Raw genomic sequence first — 20,651 nt, forward strand, 5'->3', positions numbered from 1 at the left:
GCTCTTCTATATAACATGGAGTTGGGACTAGAACATAAAGCATGGGAAAACCAACCTCTTGCACTCTCAGGTCTATAACCAGGTAAGGGCATAAAAGTAGAACAGGAAAGCCTGCTGAATTAGCTATAGGACATAGGGTGCATAGAGAAAAGACAAGTTTCCAAAACACCTAAAAACCACATTGTATCCATATTTCCATTTAGTTGATTTTTATACAAACCATGTCCTTTCAGGCGATTAACTGGCCCACTATGAAAATCCAGAGGAATAGTATTAGTAAGTAAATCAATACCAAAGGCAGATCTAATAGTGATTGCAGTCCTACATTTGATCTACATAGACTATAAAGAATATAAAAATGAGACCCATCAAAAGAGAACAACCCAAGAGCTTTTCATTAAAAATAAAAACCATTTATACAGAAGTATTTCAAAAGGTATTTATGAATGTATTTAAAAGAGTATAAAAGATTTATTTTTTTCTTTTGTTCAAGTTTGTACCCTGGATTAAGTAGAGCTTAATCTAAAAAATGCCAAAGCTTCCCCCAGCGTTATCTGAGAATTACATAAGAATTAGCTGCTTTGAGAGATAAGCATGTAGCACCCATAACTCTTGCAAACCCAAAACTATCGAATTATTCCCTCCTTTTTTATCTTACTAACATTGCTGTAATTAGGCTTCCAATAAGATGTGAAATCAGTGAGAGAAACAGTGTAACATTTCACTGGCAGTAGAAATTACATCTGAGCTCAGCAATCAGATTCTACAAACATGCATCAATAACAACAGGGGAAAACTGGTCATCCCCAATATTTGTTCAGCTGAGTGGATGGGAAACTGAAGTCAAGGTAAAAACAGTGAAGATAAATAAAGGAGTTTTAAGGAAAATCATCAAGTGAGGTCCTTCAAGGTCAGGTGACAAAGGACAGATGAAGTAAATATTTCTCATACATCCTGGAAAAAAAAAAAGAACAAAAATGAGTATAAGCAGCAAAACAAATTCAGAGCCTCTATAAGCCTCTATTCATTTTGTAATGAAGTTCCCTCAGAGAACACCCTTTACTATACTGGGCTTAAATGTCTATTTTGTATTTAATGATTTGTCCCAGTTACATGTTTTCATTTTTAAGTCCCATTGCATTTGATTCACAAAATAGTCTCTGTCAACAATGTAATGACTTGTTGAGTGACAGCTCATCAGCTGTGTTCTTAGAGAGAGGTTAACATAGGTCACAAACAATAGTATTCACAAATACTGTCACCTACCTCCATAGTTACAGCAAGGACAGGACAACACAGTGTGAAGCAGAGCAATCTAAATGGAAATGCATGGCGTAGAATGGCATTGTATTATGCAGCAGAAAGGTGACTTCTAAGGGGACCTCCAGGAAGGGAACTAGACTAAATGAGTCCCCTGCACCCCCACCCTGTGCAAAGGGTCAAGAAGTCTCCATCAAACCTCCCAGAATGCTGTGCAACATTACACTTGGGATTCAGACTATTGCTGCTCTAACACTCCAGGAAACTAAAATCTCAGGTTGCCTCATAGGTCATGTTGAAAGTGCAAATGCCCTTGAAGACACAGGATTTAGAGTTTCCACAGCATTTAAGGAGTCTCACCTATTGGTATCAGAGAAAACAGAACTTGAAGTGATTCTTTCAAAGTCCTACCCTAGTTCTATCAAAAAAGAGTAGCAGAGGAGGCTAGAAAACCAAAAAATTTTTAATGTAAAAATAATTTTTAATTATATATAAAGGGATATGCAATTAATGTGATTTAATTTTTAAAAGATTGAAAGATGAAGATCAGTCTGTCTACACAAATACACTTATCAAAGACCTATTTAAGTGTTCATATGATGTTCCAAGAAACAAGGTTTTTTTTTTCTCTTTGTCTTTCATCATTGTTGTACTTTCTGCCTTCCTCCTTTTCTGCTTCCTCAGCTTTTTACTGATTCCAGTAGTTCCTCCAAGCCCCCTCTGTGAACTCTCTCGTTCCTGGGGGAGCTCAGGTGTCATCTGTCAACTTCTAAATAAATGACACATATTTATATTATAAATTTTGCTCCCTTTATTAGCTAAAGAAATGTTTTTTCTATTTCTCCTTTCCAAGTAGCTTTTATTACAAATGAGTACTGAAAATTTTCAAATGTTTTCTCTGTATCTACTGAGATGATCATATGGTGTTTCTCCTATAATTTAGGAGGTAAATCATCTCAGTTTTTTGGTCTTGTTTTGTTTATTCATTTGTGATAAATCAAGCTTCCATCTGAGATAAGTCCAATTTGATAAGGATATATTATGCTTTTTAAAGAAACTTATTATTGAATCTGTCAAAATTTTGTGATTTTTTTTAAGTCTGAATGAGCCTATATTCATAAATTTTTTTTCTGTGTGTGATCATGATTCAGGTTATAGTTACTTGTTTAATTCTTTGGAGATTGTTTTCTCTTTTTTCATTTATCTGGAAAGCTTTCTAGACCTCTAGAATAATCTGTTTTTCAAATATTTAGTGAGCTTTTTTCCAGAGATCATGTTTTTTTCTTCCTTGAAGTTCTGTTTTGTTTTTTTTGTTTGTTTGTTTTTTCAAATCTTCTTGGTTGTCTTTGTCACTTGTTTTTGCTCATTGTTTCAAATCCAAAATTTATTACATCATATGTTTTATACATAGCTATTTTAAATTTAGTATCAAAGCATTTCAGTATATCAAATCATTTGGTTCTAAATCTTTGTTGTTTTGCCATCCCTCAGTCACAGCCACCTGTTTCCTTGTGCCTGTGCTAAGATCCAACCACTGTTGTATGCTTGGGATAGATCAATGAATAAAACAATCAAAGGGCCCTGACTGATGCAATATGGAATATGTATTATACCTTAGAGAGAGATTAAGAGTAAACAGAAAATAATACATACAAGCAAATAATGTTAGAAATGTATGTTAGAAGTTGTGGAGTGCCACAGAAAAAGAAGTGAAGCCCAGAAAAAGGATGGCTAGAGCCAGGGATAAGGGCACAAGTGGCAGCATTAAATAGATGGCCACAGAAACCTCACTGAGGTGAGATTCGAGAAAAATCTCTAGAAAAAAATCATATTAAGAAGTATAGAGGGAGCAACCAGTGCTAAGTCCATAAGGTGAAAGTAGCCAGTTCCTTAAGTTTTCAAAGAGCAGCAAGACAGCTGATGTGGCTGGGAGGAATGAGGAAGAAGGAAGGGCAGTGTGGTAAGAGAACACCAAAGGGATAAAGTGGGGTCTAGATCAAGGAAGCACCTGGTAGGCTACAGTATGGACTTTGGTTTTTACTCCATGTGATTTGAGAGTCACAGGAGCCACCTGAAGACTTTAAGCAAGGAAGTGACAGGATCTGGCTTCTGTTTCAAAGGGATCATTCATATTGAGAATAGGCTGTAGGTGGGTAAGTGTAGAAGCAAGGAAACCATCTAGAAGACTATTTCAAGAATCTAGATGAGCACTAACAGAGATTGGAAGTAGAATAATAGTGGTGGAGGTAGTGAGAAGCTGCTAGTTTGTACATATTTGGAGGAGAAGTCAAGAAGATTTGCTGATGGATGGGTGCCTGGGTGGCTCAGGTGGTTAAGCGACTGCCTTCGGCTCAGGTCATGATCCTGGAGTCCCAGGATCGAGTTCCACGTTAGGCTCCCTGCTCAGTGGGGAGTCTGCTTCTCCCTCTGACCCTCCCCCCTCTCATGCTCTCTGTCTCCCTCTCTCTCAAATAAATAAATGGATAAATAAATTTTAAAAAAGAAGATTTGCTGATGAATCAATTGTGAGTGATATGAGATGGGCTGTACCAATATATAAAAGGATAAAGTGTGGATGGAGCACTCAGGTAGAAGGAATCAAAGGTCAACTTTTAGACATGTTAAGGTTGAGATGTCCATTAGACATGCAAGTAGAGACATTGAGTGGATAAATGGATATGCAAGTCTAGAGTCAACGAAGAGGTCAAGGCTGGAATTAGAAATGTATGAGTAATAAACATGTAAGTGGAATTTAAATTCATGAGAACAAATGAGGCCACCAAGGTGTTAAGTGAACATAAACTTCAGAAGGTGATCCAAGGTGGATCTCTGAGGTGCTCCAATGTTGAGAGGACAGCAAGATGCAGGGGATTCAGCAAAGGAGAATGAAAAGGAGTAGCCACTGGGATTGGTGGAAACCCAAGAAAGAATAATTCCCCAGAAGCCAAGTAAATAGTTTCAGAGAGGAGGAAGTGATTCACCATGACAAATGATGCTGATGGATAACCACTGAACTTTGTAATATGGACATCATTAGTGACCATGACAAGAGCATTATGGTTGGACTGATAAAATCTAGATCACGATTTAAATGAGTTTAAGAGAAATGGGAAGAAAGAAATTACAGACAACTAAAGGATAGAAACCTCTTAAGCTTTGCTTGAAAGAGGAACAAAGAAACAGGACAGTAGCAAGAGGGAAGGGGTATCAATATAATTTATATTTATATTTTATGCTGATGGGAATTTTCTAGTTCAGGTGAATTCAGGAGAGAGAAGAATATCATTAGAACAAAGTCCCCCAGTAGGTAGATAAGAGAGAATCTGGTCCCCAAGGAGAAGCAGACATAGAAGTAAGGATGTCCATAGGGATGTAGAGGTGGGGGCCTGAGGACCTTTAGGTCACTGCTTCTTTCAAGTAAGGGAAGAGCTGATAACCACTTTGGCCAAGACTGTCCTACTAAGGAAACTTTAGCAACCTTCACTCATATCACAAGAAAATGATACTCCTTTCTTTTTATCCATGAAGAATCTAAGCAGAGATTACAGCTCACTCCCATAAGGCCTATCAATAGTCAGGGGTGAACCAGCTTTCCAAACCCTCATTCCCTTAACAGCAGCCCATGTGGTATTCATTTACTCTCTCCCATCATCTTCCCCTCAATCCCAGGTTATTTTTCTAAGTACTCTCTAAATTTTGAGAGTTGGTAAGTAGAGGAGAAAATACACAGTTTCCAAGTCCTGCCCAAAATCCAAGTTTCAATCATGTCTCACAACTTATAAATTCCATGAATGTGGATGTCTTCAAGTCACAATGCCCCATTTTCCACAGGACTCCTACTCATATATTCTTAAGTCAATAATTTATAAATTGTAACTCCTGATACAAAAATCCTGTGTTTTTATTCTTTTCTCTCTCTTACATGTTGTCCCTATTCTGAATTCCATAGTGATACACAAGAGCATACATTATGGATACATATCCAGTAAAATTCTTTGCAAACTTGCCTACATTCAATTATCTTCAATATATATACATTTGTGAGATCTATTCATCAATTTTAACTACTAAATGCCTTTCAAGAAAACATGCATAAGATTTCCAACAGACTTTCTCAAAAATTATCTTTTGCCCATGAAGTATTTATTTAAGGGTGATCTCTAGAGTTTCCAGCAAGCACTTGATTATTTTGTTGTATTTTACCAGTTTAAAGATTTCTATCTGCCCCATTTTTTTAGTAGGTATGTATGCACTTGGGTCTCAATTAAATTATGAAACCCAGTGTAGTTTTGATTCTGTACACATTGCAAAGCCTGCAATTATATACATTCCGAAGATTCAGTGCTGGTTCAATGATATATTGTGCACACAAAACACATTAAACACATATTACGACACAGTTGCAAGGTTTTCTTCACAGAAATCCATAAGGACATTTCATTTCCAAAAAGTGCCTTTTGCTGTAGGGTTTTTTAAAAATCATTTTGTAGTGAAAAATTATATACTGGTTTCTTTGATGTGCTAGTTTCACTGAAAGAATATATTACTAGAGAATGCTTACTATTTTTATATCCGTATTGCACTTAAAATCCTCTTGAAAAAATTTTTTTCATTTGTTTTTGTTGTAGTTCTGGGCAAGGGGTGATAAAAAATCTTTACAGTCCAGGCAATCATATTGAGAACAAAGGGCAGGTGTCATTTTTTATTGTGATTGGCCAGCACTGAAACCAGGACTTTTTCCCTCTCTCTAGAAACTATTGTGGAATTTACAGTAATCATCCTGGCTGACTGCCCATCATACAGCTGAACAGCACAACAAAAAAATAATATCTTGGGAGAAAGCCACAACATATTTTTAAAATTCTCATTGTTTTTACTGTTCAACTTCGAAAGATATTTTTTTTAAGAGAAAAGAAAAAAACTCACCCAGCTGTTACCACTATTCGTATTCCAATGGCCTCCAAAGTGCTCAAAGCCACCTGGTTGACTTTTGCCTTGGAGCCGGTCCAGGAAAACATTATTTACCCTTTAAACAATGAAAAATATGTGTAAGTGGAAAGCTTGCTACAGGGTTAAGAGATTTTTGAGAACCTAACATGCTGTATGAACTGTGAGGATTGCTTCCCTCCCTTCAGTTTAGAAGTAATCTGTAGAGACTTTTTTTCACGTTAGCCATATGACATGCTGTTAACAGCCCTTCGCCAGTTGTGACTCCAGCAAGAGGGGGCATAGTTCTGAACTCAGAACTTCATTCCTTCATCTTCTACCAGTTCTGCAAGAGCCTTATTCCCCAGCAACCATACCCCTCCAAGACCTGCCAGATGCGAAATCTAGAGGCTGAGAAGAGATGGAAGCTTCGGAAAGACCTGAAAAATGAAGGGGAACTAAAAATAGCTCTGTGGTACTATTGTTGCAATGGAGATGTCCCTCCCAAATGACCTGTACCCCACTGCCAGTCTTGCTAAAGTAAACCCCATAAGTGCAAATTAGAAGGAAAATGGGAAGAGATTCATATTAGAAATGGGAAATATTAAAAGAGGGAAGCTCAAGCTCTCAAAAGAAAGAATGGGTATATCCTTCCCTGATGTTTGGTCATACTTGCAGTAACCAATTTCAGAAATTAAGGTTAACACATAGAAGGTAAAACCTTAAGGAAAGGCAAGAAAATGATTATCATAGAGGTCAGAATAAGGGTTAACAGTAGGGTGGTGGTTATATTCTGGAGCTGGCTACTTGAATGTTCACTCTCTAATTAATCATTCTAAATATTTGTTTCATGGACTTTCCTATATGTTATAAAATATAAAAAAATTAAAACTTTCCATGGCCACCATTCTAGTCCAAATCACTATCCTCTCTCATCTTGCTTTTACTTCCACTCCCACCCTCTGTAATTCATTCTCCACACAACTACCTTACTAAATTATACAAGGGATCATGCCTTCCTTTTGCTTAAAACCCTCCTATGATCTTCCATTAGTCTTTATACTTTTTTATTTAAATTCAGTTTAATTAACATATAGCATATTATTAATTTCAGAGCAGAATTTAGTGATTCATCAGTTGTGTATAACCACAAGTGCTCGTTCTATAAAGTGCCCTCCTTAATGCCCATCACCCAGTTATCCCATCCCCCAAACACCTCCCCTCCAACAACTGTCAGTTTATTTCCTATAGTTAAGAGTCTCTTGTGATTTCCCATTAGTCTTAGAACAAAATACTGGCTTGTAAAATCTTGTATTTTCTGGCTCCTGCCAACCTCATTTTATCTTACTCTCTTTCTCACCATCTATAATCCAGCCACTTGAGACTCAAGTCCAAACTCATTCCCATTTGAGGGCCTTTGCATTTTTTCCTACACCTAATAATAGGGGATATCTACAATGTGACTGGCTCTTGTCCTTTGATGTTACCTCTTCATGGGGACTACCACCTTCAATCTCTCTCCTCAAAGTACATATCATTGTCTGAAATACTCTTGCTGTTAACTTGTTGACTTCTATTTCTCTTCTCCAGATTGTAATTTCCATGTAGTTAGGGATGTTCTCTGCTATTTTATGCCTATTCCCAACGCCTAGAACAAAACCTCCACAGAGCCTTGTCCTGATAGGTAAGAAGAGAATGAATGATCATCCAGGTGCGTGGTGGTCCCCATATCTGCCTGCTTCTGTGACTACAGCTGCATCAAGAAACCACCAATGGTGGTGAGTATAGGCTGTAAAATGGCCCAATGTCCACAGCTCTCAGTTCGTTCACACACTGTCTTATCATGGACACAGGTGGTACAATTCACTTTTGGCCATCAGTTACTAGGATGACAGCACAGTGGGTCGACAAGAGCCCATAGGTGGTAAAGAGATTGTGTTTTTTCTCAATTCCTATTGAGAATTCAAAGACAAGAAAAAAGTACCAGCTTATAGATTTGTTTACTAGTGTTAGAAAGAACATACATTTTATTGCTGTCAAATCACTGCTCTGGCTTTTCTTCTAAGAGTTAATATGGATAAAAACTACTATTTAAGGATGATTCAAGTTTCAGTAAATCAGTTCAGTTCACTCCACTTTTCAACTCATAGTTCAGATCTTTTCAAGTCCTTGACCCCCGTGCTTTGTCTTTTCTCTCTGAAGTTTCAACTTTCTTCTCTCAGAAAGTTACCATGGGTCAGGTTCAGGTGCAGCCAGGCTCAATCAATATAGGATGCATTGAAAAGCTTGTGAGGAATTCCACAAGCTTTCCGTTACAAAACTCAGAGTTGGGTTTTCTGCTATGTCAACTTCTAAATGGTAGAATACATGTTGTCTTTTTGACTCTAATAAAATTATATACCTGGAGAAAATCTAACTTATGGCCCTTACACACACACACACAAATGAGTGTGTGTGCATGCACACACATATACACAGAGTTAGTGCTGTTGCCCTCCGCCGGAATAGTCACGGATTTTAGTCGTTCAGAGGCTATTGAATGAGTATTTTCATTTAACATGCAAGAGCTTACTTTAAACTCTAAAGGGCAATATAAACATATGCTCTCCTCAAAAACTGACTGAGAACATAAAATATGTGCTCAAAAACTTGATCAGTTACCTCAAAACTGGTTACTGAGGTTATTACCTGGAGAGATTTCCTCTTAGATTAAATTTGCATCTATATTTAACTAGAATCAATAAAAAGAGAAAATAATGTATAGAAAATAAATAACCCCACCAAGATTTAGGTATCCAGTATTATGGAAATAAAGAATGAGGGTCAAGTTTCCCACAAAGAATTAATCCTTTCTACCTCTTACCAAATAACTTGCGTTTTTATTGGATGCCCACTGAACATGAATTTCTTAGCCAAGAGGGCCCATTAATGTAACATATCGCACTATCTTTAAGATGCTTAAACCTTTACAATCTAATCAATCCTCAATCCTCAGAAATCCAGAGAAATAACTGGCTACTACTAACAACCAGTGTTAAAGAAATGGTTTTTTTAGTAGAAAGAATTTTAAAGAGAAAATGAGAAGAACCAGGGGCACTTGAGTGGCTCAGTCGGTTAAATGTCTGTCTTCGGCTCAGGTCATGGTCCGAGGATCCTGGGATCAAGTCTCACATTGGGCTCCCTGCTCAGTGAGGAGCCTGCTTCTCCCTTTCCCTCTGCCTGCTGTCCCCCTGCTTGTGCTCTCTCTGTCAAATAAATAAAATCTTCAAAAAAAAAAAAAAGTTTTTAGAAAATGAGAAAAACCATAAGAAAAAAAAGGTAGCAGTAATTGCTACCTCTCACCCCCAAAAATAGCCTAACCAATGCATCAGAATTCTGATGTTTTCTTTTAGTCAGAGAAAACCATCTAAATTCACAATTGACATTTTAAAAATATTTTGATTGACTATGTAAGTAAAATAATCAGGTCAAAAAAATATGAGTACCCAACCATAGTTCACAGCTTCAGCAGAATTGGGAGCTTCCATTAACACTCTGTAAATTCTCAATTAAAAAATGAAACCACCACAACTAAAAAAATACACATTAGCAACAATGGGAAGGTTAAACGTATAAGTGACACCACTCAGTTTCAAAAGAATTTGCTCTCTTAGATCATGAAACCCTTTAAATTCTTCTGAGATTCTCAAGCACATTGCAATAAACTCAGATAAACCAAGCGCCCCCCCCCCCCCGGAAAATCCTAGAATAATGATAGATATGGAGGTTATTAGCAATGGCTGAACATCAACATGATATTTTACTGGGTACTCTTAATGTCTGATATTAGGAATAAGAGTACTTACAATGTTAAAAATTGTTTAATGGTTTCTATTTTAAGATATTTTTCCTAATATGTTAGTCAATATAAAATAGTTCTTGTCTGACCTTTCGTATTCAAGTATGAGTATCTCACCCTCTATACGAATTCAGTTATTACTCTAAAGTTGTGTACAAATAGTAAAAGATCATCTCAAAGTAATGATACTTTGTCCCATGGGAGGCAAATTAAGTGTCACCTAAATAAACACATAGCTTGACAGCATGATTCTGTTTTCTAGTATGAATTTTTGCCACCTCCCCAGAAAAGCTGGATATTTTATGTCTATGTATGAAAAATCAGCTAGTGTATGTGTATGTATATGTGTATACATATATAGCAGTTGTCATCCTCACATACATAACATGCCCCAATAATATAAAGTTACAAAGGTAATATAGATTCCAAAACCATACTCAGTATGATTATAGTACTTTCTTAAAACATTGCAAAAACTTTATAGGTAGTTATTTTAATCAAGGATGCTTATTTTATTAGCCATTTATACCTCCTGTGTTCAGCTTGGTGAGTTTTGGTCCTTTCTTCCTCCTGTTGCTGTCGCTTAAATTCCAGTAATTCACTCTAAGAACAATAAAAAATTTAAAATATGGCTTTCAATTAACATCATTGTACATAAGATACCCAAATCAATTACATATTTAACCTGAGATGGTATACTATTTCATTTTTGAAACTTTTACTTAAGTACCATTTCCATGTGAAATTATGTTCTTATGTAATTAGGTAGCAAAAATAATTGTACCTTAGTCAAACAATAGCTCTGGGAGTATAAAATTGTAAGATTAAAACGCCAATGTGCATGCTCAAGATATTGGACTAATAGGTACAACATACACAGAAGAAAATACAATATAAGTCAAACTCACCTATGTCTTCCAAAGAAAAATCAAATCAGTTCTTCAAGAAATGTCACACAATACTATTTCCTGGTATTTCTCTAGCATTTCTTTCCCAACGAATGTATAGCAACTTACAAATAAATGCTGATCTCAATTCTGTAGTGAAACTCCCTTAGTAAAATATCCTCCCTCCTGGAGAATAATCAACTTACCTATTATTGACTAGTTACTTCTAACATCAGCGGAACTTTGGACTCCCTGGAGGGGATACATTGCTTCGGTGAGATCATGTTACTACAACTAAATCTCTGCGTCTGACATTCAGATTATCACCTTCAACTTACTCTGTTTATGGTGTTAAGCCAAAGAACTAGGTGCTAGCATTTCTCTAGTATTCAATTGCCTTCCTTGAAGCAGACTGATTTTTTAACCTCTTTTCAAAGACAGGAAAAGGCAGAGGGATGAGAATTACCAGAACCATGTCATAAATTAGGGCCTGAGTCAGAGAATTTTCTAGTGGAGAAAATACTAATAAACACATGCCAACACGTGTATTTTTTTTTTTTTTAAGCACAAAATGTCCTTGATAAAACGTATAAAATAGGGGTTCCTGGGTGGCTCAGTGGGTTAGGCCTCTGCCTTTGGCTCAGGTCATGGTCTCGGAGTCCTGGGATCAAGCCCTGCATCAGGCTCTCTGGTTGGCAGGGAGCCTGCTTCCTCCTCTCCCTCTGCCTGCCTTTCTGCCTACTTGTGATCTCTCTGTCTGTCAAATAAATAAATAAAATATTTTTAAAAAATAAAATAAAATTATAAAATAAATTCAAAGTTCAGATTGACATTTTATTTTTTAACTTTATTTAAAGGCCTTCTAACATTCCACCATCCCCAAAACAAAGAGACAGGTTTCATATACTGTGATATTACAAATATATTACTCATCAATCCCTAAAGCACATTATTTAATTCCAGTTACTATCTAGCACCACCACCAAAGGAAAAAAATCAGCAGGTTTTCTAAATAAATTAATATTCACTCAATCATTGTATGGGCATTTATGCAGTAGATGCCAGGCCTTGTGCTAGAGACTCACTTTCCTACAATGGCATAAAATAATTTTATTTTATTTTTTGTCACTAAAATATATGAACATAGTTTTTAAAAGGCTACCAAGTAAGAGAGCTACTTATTAGTACTACCAAACCTTACACTAAAATAAAAGAAGTTCCTATCCTCCCCCATTGACACCAAAATCACTTTCAGTTCATGTGTGTGGTTTCATCTGTCAGTTACCTCTTTCTTAATAGTATGTATATTCTATTTCTTAACTTTGAAAAAAGATACTATCTTTTGCCTTCCTACTGTGGAAGATTTGGGGCTCTATTACAACCCCCATCCCAACCCCAACCTCCCTTCTCACTATATCACCATCCTCAGCCCTCATCCTTACAGTGTTTTCCAAAGTTCAGTGGCAAGGGAGGGGCTCCAAGGGTCCTACGGCTTTAGACTTCCAAGTCTTTAGACTTCCAAGTCATCCTTGTCTCTTCAACACCAGCCCTCAAAGTAGCTGGTACCCCAGTTAAAGAACTGCATTGGGACTGCTTCAACTCACAACTTACTACTTCTTGCAAATAAGTTTGGGCTTTCCCTAGCTCTGTGGTTCAGCTTCTGAAATTCTGATGGTTCCTTTTCTTTGCTGTAGTCTCCAACCTGTTATTTTGCTCTTACTGGGTTATGGCTTTAAAAGAATTTTGGTGTGGGTGGGGAGGGGTTGCTCCTGGGTGGTGCAGTCTGTTAAGCTTCCAGCACTTGGTTTTAGTTCAGGTTGTGATCTCAGGGTTCTGAAATCGAGCCCTATTTGGGAATCCAGGCTCAGTGTGGAGTCTGCCTGAGATTCTCTCTCCCTCTCCCTTCCTACTACTGCTCATGCGCTCTCTCTCTCTCTCTCTCCCTCCCTCTAAAATAAATAAATAAATCTTTAAAAATTTTTAATATAAAAATAAATTTTATAGCGATCTGAGTTTTTTCTAAGATTTTATTTATTTATTTGACAGAAAGAGAGACAGCAAGAGAGAGAATACAAGCAGGGGGAGAGGGAGAAGCAGGCTTCCCACTGAGCAGGGAGCCCCCATGTGGGGCTCGATCCCAAGACCCTGAGATCATGGCATGAGCTGAAGGCAGATGTTTAATGACTAAGCCACCCAGGTGCTCCAAGGTCTAAGATTTTAACTTAAAAGATGGAGCCACAGGAATTTTCAAAGGAGGCATGAGTGTATTTATTTATAGGTGTAGAGCAAGAAAAGTTCAGAAATCATAAAGGAAAATGATTGATAAATTTGGCTGTATGAAAATTCAAAGCTTTCATTGGGAAAAATAGCTTAATAGCTTAAACAAAATTAGAAAACAAACTTAAAAACTTTTTGTAACACATATAGACAAATTCAATTATTATTTCACTCATTCAACAACTTCTGACTGCTTATTATGAGCCAGGCTTGGATCTCTATGACAGGGATATAATAATGAACAAGATAGAGGAGAACCTTTCTCCTTAAGAGTTTCTACTCTAGAAAAGAGGAAACCCCAAAACAAGTGAAAAATATATCCAGTTGTAATCCTATGTGGAGGATTAAACACACTGATGTGAGACTCAGTTGCTATTTTAGATGAAGATTCTGGGGAGGCTTGAGGAGGTGGTTAAGACCTCATATAAACTAGTGAGAAAAAAACAACCACCAAACAGAAAGGACCAAAGAAGAGGAAGGAAAAATTCACAAAGTACAGATTGCTTATAAATTCAAAATGGTCATGATACATTCACACACAATCAAAGAAATAAAAATCAGAACAATGAGATAAAATTTTTCAATCATAATGGAAAAAAATTAGAAAAGATCAACAGAAAAACAAGTATAGTCAAGCACTTTTGTGGCATACCTAAATTAGTGAAAACTGATTTCGTTTTTGGAGGACAATTTGGCAACAACCAGCAACATGTAAAATGTACATGTCTTTTGTAGAACTGTTCAGAGATACACATATAGGAATAGTTACAGTTGGATATATTATCATTATTATTATTATTATTGAATTATGTAAGTTCACTATTGAACTTACATAATTGAATTTTTGAAAAATGTAAGATCAAGAGTAAGTCTTAGTGTCCATTAATAAGGAACTGTACCAGTAAGTTAAAGCATTTACACAATGGAATACTATGCAGGAGATACAAAGAATAAGGCAGATGGGAGAGAAGGGGAGGCACCAGTAGAGGGATCACTAAGATACATTAAGTAATAAAAGTTTCAGAGAACAAACTGAGCATTTGCCAGAGAGGAGGAGGGTGGTGGGTTGGGCAAAATGGGAGAAAGCTTCCAGTAATGGAATGAATAATCATGTCACAGGAATAAAAAACAAAGCATAAGGAATTCAGTCAATGATATTGTGATACTGATGTATCAGGACAGATGGTAGCCACGCCTGTGGTGAACCTAGCATGGGTATAAATTTGTTAATTTACTAAGTTGTACACTTGAAACTAATGTAACATTCTGTGTCAAATACACAAAAAACTTCCCCTGAGACAAATAGAGGGGAAAAAAAAGTAATTTCAGAGCAGTTTTCTTGGGACTATTCCATATAAATAGAAAAGATACATGCACATTGATTTCAACTTTTATATACAGATGTGTATCACATTTAAAATAATTTTATAAAAAACATACACCAAAATGTTAACTGTAATTATCACTGGGGTAAGAAGCATGGAAGGTGGATAGGCAGGGCAAGCAGCTTTAACACCGCATGTAATTCTTGCTTTCTAACTTTTGATCCTTGTGCTCACATTACTTCCTCATACCATCAACAGAGGTTTCTCCACATGGGAGACTATTTCTCATTCTTTATATTTTCCTCTTTTTAAAAATCTTAATAAATACATAGTTTTTCATATGTAAAGATGTTAAAAAGCAAAACGCTCCATTAGGAAGCCAAGAACTGCCCAGTGGGAAGAAAAGAGGACAGGGAGAGAGTGACACACATTATCCTATGACAGAGTAAGGACAGGGAGAGGAGAAAACCCAGAGCAGGACAGAAACCGGGACAGAGCTGATGAGGCATCACCATGCAGGAACATCACTCCAGATGGCAGAGGGGAGGCTCTGGCAATGCCGCACTCAGGATTATTATTCTGTATCTAGCAAAGCATATTTATTAGAGAAAGGCTGGTTTTCCTTTGGTAGCACGAAGGATAATTTCAACTAATTAATTTGTTCTGCTGAATTGACAGCCATTGCAGATGCGTCCGCATGCCTTATAAGCATATCCTTGGTTCATTTACTGGTTTTTCATCCAGAAGTGCAATATCTAGTTGGACAGATACAAATAAGTTGTTCTGGTTCCAAGGACTGAGCTTTGGACATTAAGGAAATCAAAACACTTTAAACAGGAGGAATAGGACGCATAGCGTCTGAGAAACCATCAAGCCTGTCCCACTCAACACAAATTTGTTAAGCACCAACTGTTTTCTAGACACCTGGATTCATGCGGAAGGTACAGATGGAAATAGACAGCTCCACTTTGACGGAAACCATAATGTAATGAGGGAGACAGACGCAGGTACAACTCCAAGACGAAGCACAAAGAAATGTACTGCTGAACACCAGTTCAAACAACAGGACCTGAGGCTACAGTGGAAAGGGTGCAGAGAACCCAGGAGCAAATTGTTGTGCAACAGTATGCCTGGGTCATGAAGGCTCCCAGAGGACAGAGACCATGTCTTCTCGCTGCTTTCCACATCTCGCTCCATTCAGACAGAGCTGCCTTCAAAGAGGGCACTGAAGTAATAGGATAAAGTAAGATAACATCCTGGAGATGCTAAGAGCAGAATCTTCTGTAAATACTGCCCAAAATGGGATCGGTAAATGTGACAACACAGCAAACCATGCCTCTGCCTTGGCTCACCCCTCAGGTAGGGTTGCTGTCACTAGGGGACAGGCTGCTTGGCTGGGGAGCTACAGGAGGTACCAAAGATCAGCACTGGCGCCCAAGCTAACAACAACAAGTAGAGAGCTCACCATTTCCTGCCCGAGGTTGTAGAAGGCACTTCTCTGTGGTCCAGTGTGCCAAAGGGTCAACCACATGACAGCCAGGTCTGTGCAAGCAGGACACTGGAGAAACCTGGTGTGGCCAGAGTGAAAGGGATGCCCCAGAGCATGGCTGTCATGCAGTCACTGAAGAGTAAGAGAGGGTCATTTTGAAATCATGTCTGAATCCCAGCGAGGGGTGTTCCCACATGGTTCAGCTTGACTGCTTCATGTAAACATTAAAGTGTCATCGCCTGGCTAGGATAAGCTTCTCCCAGGGGAGGATGGTCTCTCAACTCAAGAGGAAAGGATAGTGGAAGGAGAGTTGATGCCACAGATGTTAAAGGACCCCTTTCTTTGAATGCTTTTTAATACACGAGGGGAGCTTTATGGGAGGGGACAGTTGAGAGAAGTCCTGATTTGGGGGCTCCTCACAGCAATATCTTTGCCCAGAAGGACAAAGATGGATTCACTAAGGAAAAAAAGTGGAAAGCACTTCAAAAAATTAAGAGGAGACAACCAAGTCAAAAGAAGGAAATATTAATGGGTGAAGTAGGGGAGTAAAAAATAGCATTATTAATGTGTGTTCTCCATTCATTAATTATTTTAGTTCTACCATTTTAATATATAGAGAAATGGACTTCCAGCTATAATAATCATTGAATCCCCAGCTCTCTAGCTCCCAACCCAGAAATACATCCTATCAACTTTCTTCTTTTATCTTTTAAAGATTTTATTTATTTATTTGACAGAGAGAGAGAGATCACAAGTAGGCAAAGAGAGAGGGGGAAGCAGGCTCCCCACTAAGCAGAGAGCCCAATGCAGGGCTTGATCCCAGGACCCTGAGATTATGACCTGAGCCAAAGACAGAGTATTAACCACTGAGCCACTCAGGTACCCCAACTTGATTCTTTTAAAAAAGATTTCTCCTGAAAGTTACTTATTCATTGTGGAAAGTATAAAAAGTACAGAAACTATAAAGGAAGACATGGAGGCACCTGGGTGGCTCAGTTGGTTAAGCATCTACCTTTGGCTCAGGTCATGACCCAAGGGTCTTGGGATTGAGCCCCAAGGCAGAATCCCTCTTCTCCATCTCCTTCTCCCTCTCTGCCCTTCCCCCTGCTCATGCTCTCATTTTCTCTCTCTCAAATAAATAAAATCTTTTTAAAAAATAAAAAAGTAAAGGAAGACATAATAATCACACATAAAATCTCTCTACCCAGGAATAACATGTCAATTTCTTCATTTCTTGATTTTATACACACAGATTATAACTTCTTATCAGCAGCTCAGGTCACATTTGTAGGCTTACCACATGCCAGCCACTAAGATAAACTTTCTACAGGCTTTTCTCTCATTTGGTCCTAGAATCAGTATCATGAGGTAAATAACTATCATACATAATAAGGCTTAGAGGGATGAAGTAATTTCCACAGAGCACAATAAGAAGGGGCATGTTTCAGAACTTGCCTGGAGTCTATTTTATAATTTTTTTTCATTGTTATATAGGTGATCATATGCCTGTATCATTCAGACACAGTAGCAGTTGCTGCATGGTATTCCAAACTTCAAAATCCTCAATCCTCTATCCTTGAACAAACTTTCAAACCTTCCAGTAATATTTTTTAAAAACCACAATGTTATATGTACATCTTATGTACATTTCTGATTTCTGATTATTTCTGCAGAACAAACTTAGACCTTTTATATCTAATACTTTCACATTTTGGAAACTCTCATTTGATGTTGTCAAAGAGTCCTTTTCAGTTCACTTCTTACAAACGGCAGTATGAGGGTGTTTGAGGTATTTTTTAATAGCTAATTCTGTATACTCTCCTTGCCCCAGCAAACACACAAATTATTATCCATATTTTTGTAAAGCTTCTTATTTAATTTTGTGATTATTCTCATGGTTGAAATGTAGGAATAGTTTTTCAAACCACCTCATTCCCCTGAAAATCTTATTGGAATTGCACACATCTCACAAATTAATATGGATAGAACTACAGTTACTACAATATCGAATCTTACCACGCAGGAGCAACATCCATCTCTACATTATTCAAACTGACACTTACAGATAATAGGAGATTTGGGGAGTTTTTTTGGCTTGTTTATTTTTTTAAAAATTGAACACTGCGTTTACATGGTTGCAAGTCACATATGCAAGTTACATATCTTTTTGATAAGGCCTTTTTATTCCATTTTATTTTTTAATTGATGTTTGCTAATATTTGAGAAAGTTCTTGATTCCTGCTGTATTTTTAACTTTTTAATTTAATTCCATTTGTTCTAATCATTTTTCAGTTGATTCCCTCAGGTTGTGCAGGCAAATTGTTCTCACCCAAAAATAGTTTTACTTATTTTCAGTAATTAGAAAAGCTCCGTTTTTTGTTTTTTTTTTTTGTCCTATCGAGTTGGTTATGATAACTCCCAAATCTTGTTCCATACTGTATTAAGAGTTTTAAGTTAAAAAAAAAATAGTTTTCCATCAAATAACTTTACAAACTAGGTTAGAATTTCCAGGTCCGGATACTGGTTGGTAGTAGGAGTTGAAGATGTCCTAATATTGTTCACTGCTATAGTATTTTACCATTGAGTTAATGTCGGTTATTGTGCAGGATAAGCTGCCTTCACTATCCTTTATGGTTCATGTTCTGAGTTCTTAGATTGGATGCTTAATTCATTTCTTTCTTAATACTGATTGGATTTAAAAGTTATGATTCTTCTTTTCTGATTCTTCTTTTCTGACTGCATGTATCTTAACACAACCTTTTAAATTTCTAGTTCACCGTATTTGTTTTTGTTATTTTTAAATTAGTAACAGAGATTAAAATTTATCAATGCCTTTTTTTTTAATAGCTAAAGAGGAGGTCCATTGGATTTTCTTTCATGACCTATCCTGTAGTGAAAAGATATAAAAAGTTATAATATATAGTCAGTCACCTTCACATTCCTAGAATAAATCTTACTTTGCCTTGGTAAATTAGTTAAGAGGAAAAAATACCATTAACTAGAATTTTCTTTCAAATTTAACCTCTATAAGTTTCTATGTGTGTGTGTTCTCTTTATCAGGCAGTGACATCTTGGAGAGTACAGTTCAATATTAATTCTAAATTACTTCATCTTTTCCTTGCTCTGAAACAACCTTAAAGCAAGTTGTTCCTAAAGCATAGGAAAAAATACTGTTCCTTGAAAATCCCAATGAATTTTCTGTAAAATTTTCCAAGTTTAGCTTGTTAAGGGAGAATACTTTAGAAATCTCTTTAGAAAGAGAAAACTTTAGAAATCACTTGCATTTTCATTTGTCTTTATTTGTTTTAACTCTGAATCATTTGAGTTTTATATTTCCCTGTAAAATCATTCACTTAATCCCCATATTTGATTTATTAGCATAGCACTATCTACAATAATATAAGCTTAATCTTTTCCAAATCTATGGTTCTGGCTCCTCATTTCTAATGTTGTGTATTTGCATTTTTACTGATCTCTTCTTGATTAGACTTGCCATAGATTTGTTCATTTTGTTGACCTTATCAAAAAACAAGCTGTTGGATTTTTATAACAGCTGTTTCTTGAAGTTATTATTAATTTCTGTTCTTATCTTAATTACTGCCTTCACTATCCTTTATGGTTCATGTTCTGAGTTCTTAGATTGGATGCTTAATTCATTTCTTTCTTAATACTGATTGGATTTAAAAGTTATGATTCTTCTTTTCTGAGTACAATGTCTCAGAATACAATTTTGTACGCATTCCCCATAAAATGCTCTCATAATTTTTTATATATTCTATAATAATTTTCTTTGTCACCCAATTATTTCAGTATTCTCCTATTTTTTGGCTTGTTTTTACTTTCCAAATGACTATAAAAAGTGAATAAACATGCAAAAAGTGCAACTGGCCTATTGGAAATCTATTTAAGTTTCTGAATAGTAGAAAAGAGACAGGATAAATTACACAGGGAAACAAATGTGCAGGATAAGCTGAGCTGAGTTAGCTGTGCCTCTGAAAGAGCTCTGAGAGGTAATACTGAGGTAGTCATGAAAAGGATGAGTTGGAGAAGTTCATTGAGAGCAGCTTGGCCGTGGGCTCTTTTTCCTCCCACACTTGCACTACACAGCAGACAGCCCAGACATGGGCCACTGGGTAACCAGTGAATGGAGGAGGGATATCTGGGCTCAGAGAAACAGGACAGTGTCCCAGGTACCGACTTGACTAGAGGAGAAAAAGAGGCTACTACTCCCAGATGACAAGCTCCTAAATACCTCATTTGGCAGCATGCCCAAAGAAACAAGATGACCAAGAATCATATAGTCGAGAAAGAAAATCACAGGAGATAAAACTTTAAATGGAAAGGGAAAAAAAGTTAAAATGGTAAACAGAAAACTTTAATGTTTGTGTAATTACCATCAATGAAGAAATCAGAAAGAAGATGGTGCTTATAAAGCATAATATTGCTGTGAAAAAGTCAGCAGTCTTGGTAAATAAATTCAATACAAGTGCCAAATAAGCAGAATGGAAACTTATGAAATAAATTAGTAAGCAGGGTGATCTAATTAAAGATTTCTCCCAGAATGTAATGAAAAAGGCCGAACAGATAGAAGTATAAGGAAAACAATATGAGATTTAAAGAACAGTTCTCAGACTCCAAAATCTATTTGC

The 20,651-nt window shown here is 36.8% G+C and overlaps 1 protein-coding gene across 6 annotated transcripts in view; it reads right to left on the reverse strand.

Annotated features, from left to right (window-relative positions):
• Positions 1-425: 425 nt before the first annotated feature.
• EPSTI1 (epithelial stromal interaction 1) overlaps positions 426-20,651 on the reverse strand; it is an 85,176-nt gene continuing 64,950 nt past the window's right edge. For 5 of the 6 annotated variants that reach the window (XM_013059830.2, XM_045076634.1, XM_013059827.2 and 2 more), the window contains 3 exons: positions 10,554-10,627; positions 6,187-6,286; positions 426-954 (listed from right to left, as the gene is read on the reverse strand). In XM_013059830.2, coding sequence (XP_012915284.2) covers positions 946-954; positions 6,187-6,286; positions 10,554-10,627 — 183 coding nt within the window. In that variant the 3' untranslated portion in view covers positions 426-945. Of the gene's footprint in view, positions 955-6,147; positions 6,287-10,553; positions 10,628-20,651 lie in introns of those variants that run through there. The other variant, XM_013059829.2, reaches the window with a different exon arrangement.

The sequence above is a fragment of the Mustela putorius genome, unplaced genomic scaffold, assembly GCF_011764305.1.
Source record: "Mustela putorius furo isolate JIRA1106 unplaced genomic scaffold, ASM1176430v1.1 tig00000179_pilon_pilon_pilon, whole genome shotgun sequence".
NCBI classification, from domain to species: Eukaryota; Metazoa; Chordata; class Mammalia; order Carnivora; family Mustelidae; genus Mustela; species Mustela putorius.